Consider the following 12326-nt stretch of genomic DNA (forward strand, 5'->3'; position numbering starts at 1 on the left):
AAAATGGGAGCAAAGCCAAAAGTGTTGCGTTTATATTTTTGTTGAGTATATATATATATATATATATATATATATATATATATATATATACACACACACACTAGCTGGTACCCGGCGCTGCCCGGGTTAACCTGTTTTAGACATAAGCCAAATGCCAATCATTTTAATCAAAACAATTGCCCAACATTTGTTTTTGTAATGCTGATGTCTTATAAATATAATAGTCAATGGGCTAAAGTTTGTCCAGCAGAACTATAAGAGGTGAACTCCCAAAACTAAGTGGAAATACTTGGTTAAAAGACAAACACATTTGAAGTCCTTCATGCAGACTGTTTTGCAATCAAATTTATAACAAAATTACACACAAAAGGTAGGGAACAGTAAATGTAAATATCAATGAATCAAAACTGAGGTAGTGGTGTATTTCACTGTTTTTACATTGCAATTTTACAAACATAAAATGAATGTATTCAGACAGGAAGGCAAACTGGGTTGTACAGGACAGTCAGGTGCTTAACAGTTGAGATCATAAAGTAGCCAAAGAAAGGGATTAAATAAACAGAGATGGCCAACACATATACAGGGCTGGAAATTTGAATCTGCCTGGTCATACCCACAGCCTCAGACTAAGTATGTTGTTGTTTTGCTGAGTGTGCTGTGGCTGTGCTATGCTGATGGTGCTGTAGAAAGGGATTAAATAAACAGGAGATGGCCAACACATATACAGGGCTGGAAATTTCAATCTGCCTGGTCATACCCACAGCCGGCTAGTTTGGGGGTAATTTTCAGTTCAACTTTTTAAAAAATGGTACCAGTTTGATCCCCGTGTCATGAGGATTCAGAATATATATAGTTTTTAGGGCTACATATTATAGTTTTGGAGTTTATCCCGGACAGACATACAGACAGAAGTAGTCCTTTATGTATATAGATATATATACTTTAGTATACACTAGTAGAGTTCTACCTTTGATTTGGAATGTATAACAGAAGCTATACCTTACTGAATTTTCATGTGACTCGTGCTGCCATCTTGGTTCCAAAATAGCGTTCGCTGTTAAGCTGTCTGCATGTAAATCCAGCTATTTTATTTATTTATTCGCATGAAAATGACAGGTTGTTGTGCGTTTGGATGCATAAATAGACACAGCAAGGGCTTCAAGATGTACAGATTCCCTTCAGATCTGAACAGAAGAAAAATTCTGGAAAATAAAGTCAGCCATGTGGGATGGAAGCCGACTTCATCGTTAAAGCTTTGCGAGATAAATTTATTGTTCAGTCCCATGTGCAGTAAAACTCACTTAAACCGTCATTGTATAAACTAGATATTCACAGTCACCGGACAAAAAAGTCCTAAAGTTTTTGTATTGTTTTCCATGTAATAAACACCGTATATAATGGAATTTGTTCAACGAATTTTTCACTCACATCGGATAAAATGCCTCGTCCAATCGTAATGTATTTCCATTAAACCCCTCGCATGTGGGACCAGAGTAATTTCTGTGATTAAAAGCCTGTCCGTTTATTTTATTCACACCGTGCTCAGACTCGGACCAGCAGCCTGACGTGCACCTGTTAAATCAGACACAGCAAAAGTCTGCGATTTGACACTTTTCTGCTTTCATTACTTCATCTGCCATCATATTTTAATAGTATCTGCACTGCGCACACTGATTAAAAATGGATCAGAAAAGTCCGCAACTTCACAGCACAAAGTCATAAAAAGAGGAAATTGTACACCTTACCTTTGATTTGGAGGTGATGACTGCAGAAAGAAAATTTTGTTGAGGGTCAAATTAATCCAGAATAAAGCATAATCTAGCGACGGAGAACTTTAAAACTGTCACGCACGCCATTGCATGACATGGAGTTACAGAACAGCAGCTGCATAAATCAGGCTTTAAATTAATTAAATAAATCATCATAAATTGTAAATTTATGTAAATTTGATGGCTTAACTATTTTTATATTTATTCTGATAGCACCTGTACCTGGATGTGTTGCTGTATGTGGTTAAATGATTTTAAAAAATGTTGAAAACATAAAAGGTTCATTCAGTAGTTCAGTGCAGTTGGAACCAAAATGGCACCATGTTCTGAGTTGATCAACTCTCTCAATTAAGGCACTCTAGTAGTGGTGGTAATAATAATAATAATATAAAAATGTATATTGCACTTTGGAGTAAGAAAAAAATGCCAAAGAAAATATCAACACAGGTCAATAAAACTAAATTGTGCATGCACAAGAGCAATTACCACTGAACATAAAGTCAAATCAAATCAATTTTATTTATACAGCGCCAAATCCCAACAAACAGTTGCCCCAAGGCGCTTTATATTGTAAGGCAAAGCCATACAATAATTACGGAAAAACCCCAACGGTCAAAACGACCCCCTGTGAGCAAGCACTTGGCGACAGTGGGAAGGAAAAACTCCCTTTTAACAGGAAGAAACCTCCAGCAGAACCAGGCTCAGGGAGGGGCAGTCTCCTGCTGGGACTGGTTGGGGCTGAGGGAGAGAACCAGGAAAAAGACATGCTGTGGAGGGGAGCAGAGATCAATCACTAATGATTAAATGCAGAGTGGTGCATACAGGGCAAAAAGAGAAAGAAACACTCAGTGCATCATGGGAACCCCCCAGCAGTCTAAGTCTATAGCAGCATAACTAAGGGATGGTTCAGGGTCACCTGATCCAGCCCTAACTATAAGCTTTAGCAAAAAGGAAAGTTTTAAGCCTAATCTTAAAAGTAGAGAGGGTGTCTGTCTCCCTGATCCAAATTGGGAGCTGGTTCCACAGGAGAGGAGCCTGAAAGCTGAAGGCTCTGCCTCCCATTCTACTCTTACAAAATCTAGGAACTACAAGTAAACCTGCAGTCTGAGAGCAAAGCGCTCTATTGGGGTGATATGGTACTATGAGGTCCCTAAGATAAGATGGGACCTGATTATTCAAAACCTTATAAGTAAGAAGAAGAATTTTAAATTCTATTCTAGAATTAACAGAAAGCCAACGAAGAGAAGCCAATATGGGTGAAATATGCTCTCTCCTTCTAGTCCCTGTCAGTACTCTAGCTGTAGCATTTTGAATTAACTGAAGGCTTTTCAGGGAACTTTTAGGACAATCTGATAATAATGAATTACAATAGTCCAGCCTAGAGGAAATAAATGCATGAATTAGTTTTTCAGCATCACTCTGAGACAATACCTTTCTAATTTTAGAGATATTGCGCAAATGCAAAAAAGCAGTCCTACATATTTGTTTAATATGCGCATTGAATGACATATCCTGATCAAAAATGACTCCAAGATTTCTCACAGTATTACTAGAGGTCAGGGTAATGCCATCCAGAGTAAGGATCTGGTTAGACACCATGTTTCTAAGATTTGTGGGGCCAAGTACAATAACTTCAGTTTTATCTGAGTTTAAAAGCAGGAAATTAGAGGTCATCCATGTCTTTATGTCTGTAAGACAATCCTGCAGTTTAGCTAATTGGTATGTGTCCTCTGGCTTCATGGATAGATAAAGCTGGGTATCATCTGCGTAACAATGAAAATTTAAGCAATGCTGTCTAATAATACTGCCTAAGGGAAGCATGTATAAAGTGAATAAAATTGGTCCTAGCACAGAACCTTGTGGAACTCCATAATTAACCTTAGTCTGTGAAGATTCCCCATTTACATGAACAAATTGTAATCTATTAGATAAATATGATTCAAACCACCGCAGCGCAGTGCCTTTAATACCTATGACATGCTCTAATCTCTGTAATAAAATTTTATGGTCAACGGTATCAAAAGCAGCACTGAGGTCTAACAGAACAAGCACAGAGATGAGTCCACTGTCTGAGGCCATAAGAAGATCATTTGTAACCTTCACTAATGCTGTTTCTGTACTATGATGAATTCTAAAACCTGACTGAAACTCTTCAAATAGACCATTCCTCTGCAGATGATCAGTTAGCTGTTTAACAACTACCTATGGCTTTTTAAGTAATGGTTTAATTACTGCCACCTTAAAAGCCTGTGGTACATAGCCAACTAATAAAGATAGATTGATCATATTTAAGATCGAAGCATTAATTAATGGTAGGGCTTCCTTGAGCAGCCTGGTAGGAATCGGGTCTAATAGACATGTTGATGGTTTGGAGGAAGTAACTAATGAAAACAACTCAGAACAATCGGAGGGAAAGAGTCTAACCAAATACCGGCATCACTGAAAGCAGCCAAAGAGAACGATATGTCTTTGGGATGGTTATGAGTAATTTTTTTCTCTAATAGTTAAAATTTTATTAGCAAAGAAAGTCATGAAGTCATTATAGTTAAAGTTAAAGGAATACGCGGCTCAATAGAGCTCTGACTCTTTGTCAGCGTGGCTAGTGCTGAAAAGAAACCTGGGGTTGTTCTTATTTTCTTCAATTAGTGATGAGTAGTAAGATGTCCTAGCTTTACGGAGGGCTTTTTTATAGAGCAACAGACTTTTTCCAGGCTAAGTGAAGATCTTCTAAATTAGTGAGATGTCATTTCCTCTCCAACTTATGGGTTATCTGCTTTAAGCTGCGAGTTTGTGAGTTATACCACAGAGTCAGGCACTTCTGATTTAAGGCTCTCTTTTTCAGAGGAGCTACAGCATCCAAAGTTGTCCTCAATGAGGATATAATACTATTGACGAGATAATCTATCTCACTCACAGAGTTTAGGTAGCTACTTTGCCCTGTGTTGGTATATGGCATTGGAGAACATGAAGAAGGAATCATATCCTTAAACCTAGTTAATGTGCTTTCTGAAAGACTTCTACTGTAATGAAACTTATTCCCCACTGCTGGGTAGTCCATCAGAGTAAATGTTATTAAGAAATGATCAGACAGAAGGGGGTTTTCAGGGAATACTGTTAAGTCTTCAATTTCCATACCATAAGTCAGAACAAGATCTAAGGTATGATTAAAGTGGTGGGTGGACTCATTTACATTTTGAGCAAAGCCAATCGAGTCTAACAATAGATTAAATGCAGTGTTGAGGCTGTCATTCTCAGCATCTGTGTGGATGTTAAAATCGCCCACTATAATTATCTTATCTGAGCTAAGCACTAAGTCAGACAAAAGGTCCGAAAATTCACAGAGAAACTCACAGTAACGACCAGGAGGACGATAGATAACAACAAATAAAACTGGTTTTTGGGACTTCCAATTTGGATGGACAAGACTAAGAGTCAAGCTTTCAAATGAATTAAAGCTCTGTCTGGGTTTTTGATTAATTAATAAGCTGGAGTGGAAGATTGCTGCTAATCCTCCGCCTCGGCCCGTGCTACGAGCGTTCTGGCAGTTAGTGTGACTCAGGGGTGTTGACTCATTTAAACTAACATATTCATCCTGCTGTAACCAGGTTTCTGTAAGGCAGAATAAATCAATATGTTGATCAATTATTATATCATTTACTAACAGGGACTTAGAAGAGAGAGATCTAATGTTTAATAGACCACATTTAACTGTTTTAGTCTGTGGTGCAGTTGAAGGTGCTATATTATTTTTTCTTTTTGAATTTTTATGCTTAAATAGATTTTTGCTGGTTATTGGTGGTCTGGGAGCAGGCACCGTCTCTACGGGGATGGGGTAATGAGGGGATGGCAGGGGGAGAGAAGCTGCAGAGAGGTGTGTAAGACTACAACCCTGCTTCCTGGTCCCAACCCTGGATAGTCACGGTTTGGAGGATTTAATAAAATTGGCCAGATTTCTAGAAATGAGAGCTGCTCCATCCAAAGTGGGATGGATGCCATCTCTCCTAACAAGACCAGGTTTTCCCCAGAAGCTTTGCCAATTATCTATGAAGCCCACCTCTTTTTTTTTTTTCAAGTGCACATTAAACATACAAACCAGCAGATATAGCTAGAAGATAAAATGATTAAACTAATTATAAACAGCAGAAAATAAATGAATCAAGATTTGCCTTAAAATTAATTCCTGATTACCAATGTAAAGAGCAAGCTAGGCCAATGTCTATCCTACGTCATTCTACAACCCCTGGCAATAATTATGGAATCACCGGCCACGGAGGGTGTTCATTCAGTTGTTTAATTTTGTAGAAAAAAAGCAGATCACAGACATGACACAAAACTAAAGTCATTTCAAATGGCAACTTTCTGGCTTTAAGAAACACTATAAGAAATCAAGAAAAAAAAATTGTGGTAGTCAGTAACGGTTACTTTTTTAGACCAAGCAGAGGGAAAAAAATATGGATTCACTCAATTCTGAGGAATAAAAGGTCAGGACTTTTCTGGACCAAATACAAACAACATGGGAAGGTTGTTAAAGGCAAACATACTGGTAGACCAAGGTAGACATCAAAGCGTCAAGACAGAAAACTTAAAGCAGTATGTCTCAAAAATCGAAAATGCACAACAAAACAAATGAGGAACGAATGGGAGGAAACTGGAGGAAACTGGAGTCAACGTCTGTGACCGAACTGTAAGAAACCACCTAAAGGAAATGGGATTTACATACAGAAAAGCTAAACGAAAGCCATCATTAACACCTAAACAGAAAAAAACAAGGTTACAATGGGCTAAGGAAAAGCAATCGTGGACTGTGGAAGACTGGATGAAAGTCATATTCAGTGATGAATCTCAAATCTGCATTGGGCAAGGTGATGATGCTGGAACTTTTGTTTGGTGCCGTTCCAATGAGATTTATAAAGATGACTGCCTGAAGAGAACATGTGAATTTCCACAGTCATTGATCACATGGGGCTGCATGTCAGGTAAAGGCACTGGGGAGATGGCTGTCATTACATCATCAATAAATGCACAAGTTTACGTTGATATTTTGGACACTTTTCTTATCCCATCAACTGAAAGGATGTTTGGGGATGATGAAATCATTTTTCAAGATGATAATGCATCTTGCCATAGAGCAAAAACTGTGAAAACATTCCTTGCAAAAAGACACATAGGGTCAATGTCATGGCCTGCAAATAGTCCGGATCTTAATCCAATTGAAAATCTTTGGTGGAAGTTGAAGAAAATGGTCCATGACAAGGCTCCAACCTGCAAAGCTGATCTGGCAACAGCAATCAGAGAAAGTTGGAGCCAGATTGATGAAGAGTACTGTTTGTCACTCATTAAGTCCATGCCTCAGAGACTGCAAGCTGTTATAAAAGCCAGAGGTGGTGCAACAAAATACTAGTGATGTGTTGGAGCGTTCTTTTGTTTTTCATGATTCCATAATTTTTTCCTCAAAATTGAGTGATTCCATATTTATTTCCCTCTGCTTGGTCTAAAAAAGTAACCGTTACTGCCACAATTTGTTTTCCTGATTTCTTATAGTGTTTCTTAAAGCCAGAAAGTTGCCATTTGAAATGACTTTAGTTTTGTGTCATGTCTGTGATGCTTTTTTTTCTACAAAATTAAACAACTGAATGAACATCCTTTGAGGCCGGTGATTCCATAATTTTTGCCAGGGGTTGTACAACATATGTTGTACTTTCCACACAATGAAATGTAAGCATACAGTTAAGACCATATGTATTTGCAGTGACAATTTTTGTCACTGTTGCACCAGTAGTTATATAGTGATATATATATATATATATATATATATATATATATATATATATATGTGTGTGTGTGATTGGAGCATTTTTTTTTTATTATAACCCATGGTTGTAACTTCTATTCTGAGAAGTCTGTCATACATTTTTGTGTAGGCTGTAGAATAGTAAAACTGGATTGTGAGCATTGCTTTGCCATGTTAAGTGACACTAATTAGGTCAAAAGCTGGTGTAGGCCCATGTACTAGGTCATATCTTCAGTCCGTTTAGTATTGTTAAAAAGAAGTGTACCTGTGGTAATTCACTCATCACCCAATCTTGTAGAAATGTGTTTCAGACATCAATTTCAAATTGATTCTACAACTGCAATAAAAATAAATAAATAAATGTTTGCATGCGATATCAAATACCTTTACTTGGTAGTTTTAAGTTCAATACAGGTCACACCGAATGATTTGTTTCACTTGCTTTTCAAATTCTATTCCAACTTTTAAATTTTATGGTTTATAGAAACTAAAGTGGTGATATGGGTTTAAATAAAAACAAAACCTGAGTTTTCTCATGTTTTAAACAGTCAAAAAGTGCAAGATGAAAAAACCTGTTACTCCTCTTCATGCTTCCCATTCCACCTCATTTCATGAAGCCTTAGCAGCCCGGGATCTCTCTATGTAAGAAAAGCAGAATAAAAGTCAGCTGTTCACTCAAACTCATATGGTGAGAATACAACAGCAATGCTGAAGACAAACATTCAACTTACTGCCTTTGGCAAAACTATCGGGTGGTCTGGCAAGAATTCTGGCTTTGTCATGGCTTCTGGACAACTTGCCAAACCAATTAAAAAATCTCTTGTGTAACGTACTGGTATTCGTCCTACAAAAAACAAATCAGAGAAATAAAACAATAATAATAACAAAAAAAAAGTCGCTATAAGGCTGTCATATATTTTGAAGGAGCTACTGTCTTACCTTGTTTCAATTTGTCATGGTGGACAATCTTGTGTAACTGCTCTACACCAACATTTGCCTAGTAAAAGAAAAAACACAATTCCCAAAACACTTTGAGCTACGTTTCTCAGTAATTGTGATTTCAGTCATTATAGTAATCTATAGCATGAATTACTATCACGGTGATGAACAGAATCTCAAATATGGCCACAGTACATCCCCCATTTTATTCAGGATACTGACCTCCAAAGGTGCCTGTGTGCACAAGTCAGCATTTCTTTCCTGCTGTTGGGCTATGGATCAATATGAAGTGAAGTAAATATATGGACATGATGTGACCAAATATGAAAATGGCAACGCTAAAACTGACCATTTTAATCAGGGATGGCCAATGATGTGCGATGGAAAACCAACAACCTACAGGTTTATTTGAAACAACAGGTGATCTCACTGAAAAACATCTTTTGTAAGTGAACAGAATAATTTATGAGGCTCCAAAAGTGAATGATTGAAATAAATAAATGAAAATGAATCATTGAAAAAAGCCCAACTGGATTTCCATGGTGCAATAATGGGCCACCCATGTGCATCAATTTGCTCAGGTTGTAGAAGAATCTGGACCATGCTTACCGCTGTCAATACAGACGCACCGACGCAGAGGTCGCGCAGGTTCCAGATGTTTTTGAAGAACTCGTCTCTGGGATACCTCCATTCTGGTGTCATTAAGGTTCAAAGAGGCAAACACTACTGTATCAAAACAGTGAGACACCACTAGAATTTAATGTATATAAGTTTTAAATTCATTTGGGTTTTTTTGTGGTTTTGTTAACAAATTATGAAGAAAGTACAAGCAGATCTGTACAAAGTGATTTGAATTAATTAGATATAAAACATAAACTAGCCGACTGCAGGTTTTCGTCCTGTTAAGAACATGTGAGAGGCCGAGCCAGTGGCTGGGCAATCATCCACATGAGAGTGGAAGTCTCTCATGCAAATGAACAACAAAGAGGAAGGAGAAAGGGCAAGATCCTGACCAAAAGAAGGTTCCCACAGCAACTATGTACAGCATCTGTCAGAAACAATGCACATCAAGACTGAGCCTGGTCAGCAATCTCCACATCCACCATCCCATCAGAGAAATGACGAATCTTCGCTAATTGTGAACTGGCAATTGCCACAAGTACAACTACATAAATCATCAGTGACAATTTGCTTTTGACATGATTACAACCCTAATTCCAACGAAATTGGGACATTGTGTAAAATGTAAATAAAAACAGAATACGATTTGCAAATCCTCTTCAACCTATATTCAATTGAATACATCACAAAGACAAGAAATTTAATGTTCAAACTGATAAACTTCATTGTTTTGTGCAAATATTTGCTAATTTTGAAATGGATTCCTGCAACACGTTTCAAAAAAGCTGGGACAGTGGTATGTTTACCACTGTGTTACATCACCTTTCCTTCTTTGGGAACTGAGGACACTAATTGTTGAAGCTTTGTAGGTGGAATTCTTTCCCATTCTTGCTTGATGTACAACTTCAGTTGTTCAACAGTCAGAGGTCACTGTTGTTGTATTTTGCACTTCATAATGCGCCACACATTTTCATTGGGCGACAGGTCTGGACTGCAGGCAGGCCAGTCTAGTACCCGCACTCTTTTATTACGAAGCCACACTGTTGTAACACATGCAGAATGTGGCTTGGCATCATCTTGCTGAAATAAGCAGGGACGTCCCTGACAAAGACGTTGCTTGGATGGTAGCATGTGTTGCTCCAAAACCTGGATGTACCTTTCAGCATTGATGATGCCATCACAGATGTGTAAGTTGCACATGCCATGGGCACTAACACACCCCCATACCATCACAGATGCTGGCTTTTGAACTCTGCGCTCGTAACAATCTGGATGGTCTTTTTCCTGTTTTGTCCAGAGGACACGACGTCCATGATTTCCAAAAACAATTGGAAATGTGGACTCATCAGACCACAGCACACTTTTCCACTTTGCATCTGTCCATTTCAAATGAGCTTGGGCTCAGAGAAGGCAGCAGCATTTCTGGATGTTGTTGATGTATGGCTTTCGCTTTGCATGGTAGAGTTTTAACTTGCACTTGTAGATGTAGCGATGAACTGTGTTAGCTGACAATGGTTTTCTGAAGTGTTCCTAAGCCCATGCGGTAAGATCCTTTACACAATGATTTCGGTTTTTAATGCAGTGCCGCCTGAGGGATCGAAGGTCACGGGCATTCAATGTTGGTTTCTGGCCTTGCCGCTTACATGTAGAAAGTTCTCCAGATTCTCTGAATTTTCTGATTATGGACTGTAGATGATGGAATCCCTAAATTCCTTGCAAGTGAATGTTGAGAAACATTGTTCTTAAACTGTTTGACTATTTGTTCATGCAGTTGTTCACAAAGTGGTGATCCTCACCCCATCTTGTGAACGGCTGACTTTTGGGGATGCTCATCATTGGGTATGAAACCCAATCATAAGTGTCCCCAGTTCCCAAACTCTTACTGAGTGTTGATAGAAGGAAAGATGATGTAACAGTGGTAAACATACCACTGTCCCAGCTTTTTTGAAACATGTTGCAGGCATCCATTTCAAAATGAGCAAATATTTGCACAAAAACAATAAAGTTTATCAGTTTGAACATCAAATATCTTGTCTTTGCGGTGTATTCAATTCAATATAGGTTGAAGAGGATTTGCAAATCATTGTATTCTGTTTTTATTTACATTCTACACAACGTCCCAACTTCATTGGAATTGGAGTTGTAGTGACATGGACAGGACCTAAAGTGTTTCAGTTGATTTTTTTTTAGTGCAGACTTAAAAAATGGGGGTTGGTAAGGTTAGACCTTACTTGGGTGAAGCGCCTTGAGGCAACCTTGTTGTGATTTGGCGCTATATAAATGAAAATAAATTGAAATTGAACACTGACTATTTTTCTCTGGCCAGCTGAACTTGTGATGAGACCATATTATGCAAAAAGCCTACACCTTGAAAGCTAAACAAGACACTCCATGACAACTGATTGAAAAGCACAAAACGGGGGTTTAAAAACGTATAAACCTAAGTTTAATCCGATTTACGCCCATACAAGAACCTCGAGGCAGGTCATGGCAGCTGTAGTACCCGGCTACGACAGTAGGTTGTGCTATAATTTAACAAAAACGTGTTTCCGACGAGTCAAACATTTCAACATCAGTGTTGTAAAAATGCTTCCAAACTCCTTCAAAGATGCAACACGACCATGTGTTGTTTTGAGTAAAAATGTCATCCAATTATCTTCAGCAATTTAGCTAATTCAAAACCATAAAACCTATCCTACTTCAAAAAAACTCTTTGGCCAAAGATGCAGATGTTACGTCACCCAGTTTAGCCGGCTAACTGAAAAACTTGCACGACTAGCTGCTGTTAGCTAATAACGGCTTCACATGATCTAATTTCGACTTTTAACAGCATATATATATATATATATATATCCTAATTTCAACAAATTCAAAAACTAGAAATTTCATGTTGCATTAAGTGCAGAACCTAAGCGAAAGGCCCAACGTGGTCGGTAACTTTTAGGTAAAGTGATCTGACGTAGTTACTTTCAGAAAAGTTTACAGAAACTATTACTTGCCTCGTTTCTTGCCTCCTGCACTTGCAGTTAACGGAAAATGTTAAATCCGCCAACAAAACACAACAGTATCCGGTAGTGAACTATCGAAATAAAATCCCAAACAAAACGCCACATCCATTCGGCCTTCTTGAGGCGTTACAAAATTTTAGAGAAAAGGATTTAAAAAAAAATGCAACTTAACTAGGACACAAGAGATTTTGGGTTGCT

At 38.1% G+C, this 12326-nt stretch overlaps 1 protein-coding gene across 3 annotated transcripts in view; it reads right to left on the reverse strand.

The window, feature by feature from the left end:
* The window catches only part of gra (granulito), an 18805-nt gene extending 6479 nt beyond the window's left edge, over window positions 1-12326 (reverse strand). The window contains exons 1-6 of one of the 3 annotated variants that reach the window (XM_034174939.1): window positions 12120-12326; window positions 9109-9191; window positions 8722-8771; window positions 8500-8557; window positions 8292-8404; window positions 8140-8198 (exon numbers count right to left, since the gene is read on the reverse strand). In XM_034174939.1, the coding sequence (XP_034030830.1) occupies window positions 8140-8198; window positions 8292-8404; window positions 8500-8557; window positions 8722-8771; window positions 9109-9190 (362 nt within the window). In that variant the 5' untranslated portion in view covers window position 9191; window positions 12120-12326. Of the gene's footprint in view, window positions 1-8132; window positions 8199-8291; window positions 8405-8499; window positions 8558-8721; window positions 8772-9108; window positions 9192-12119 lie in introns of all 3 variants that reach the window. The other 2 variants (XM_034174941.1, XM_034174940.1) reach the window with 2 other exon arrangements.

The sequence above is a fragment of the Thalassophryne amazonica genome, chromosome 7 (assembly GCF_902500255.1).
Source record: "Thalassophryne amazonica chromosome 7, fThaAma1.1, whole genome shotgun sequence".
NCBI lineage: Eukaryota > Metazoa > Chordata > Actinopteri > Batrachoidiformes > Batrachoididae > Thalassophryne > Thalassophryne amazonica.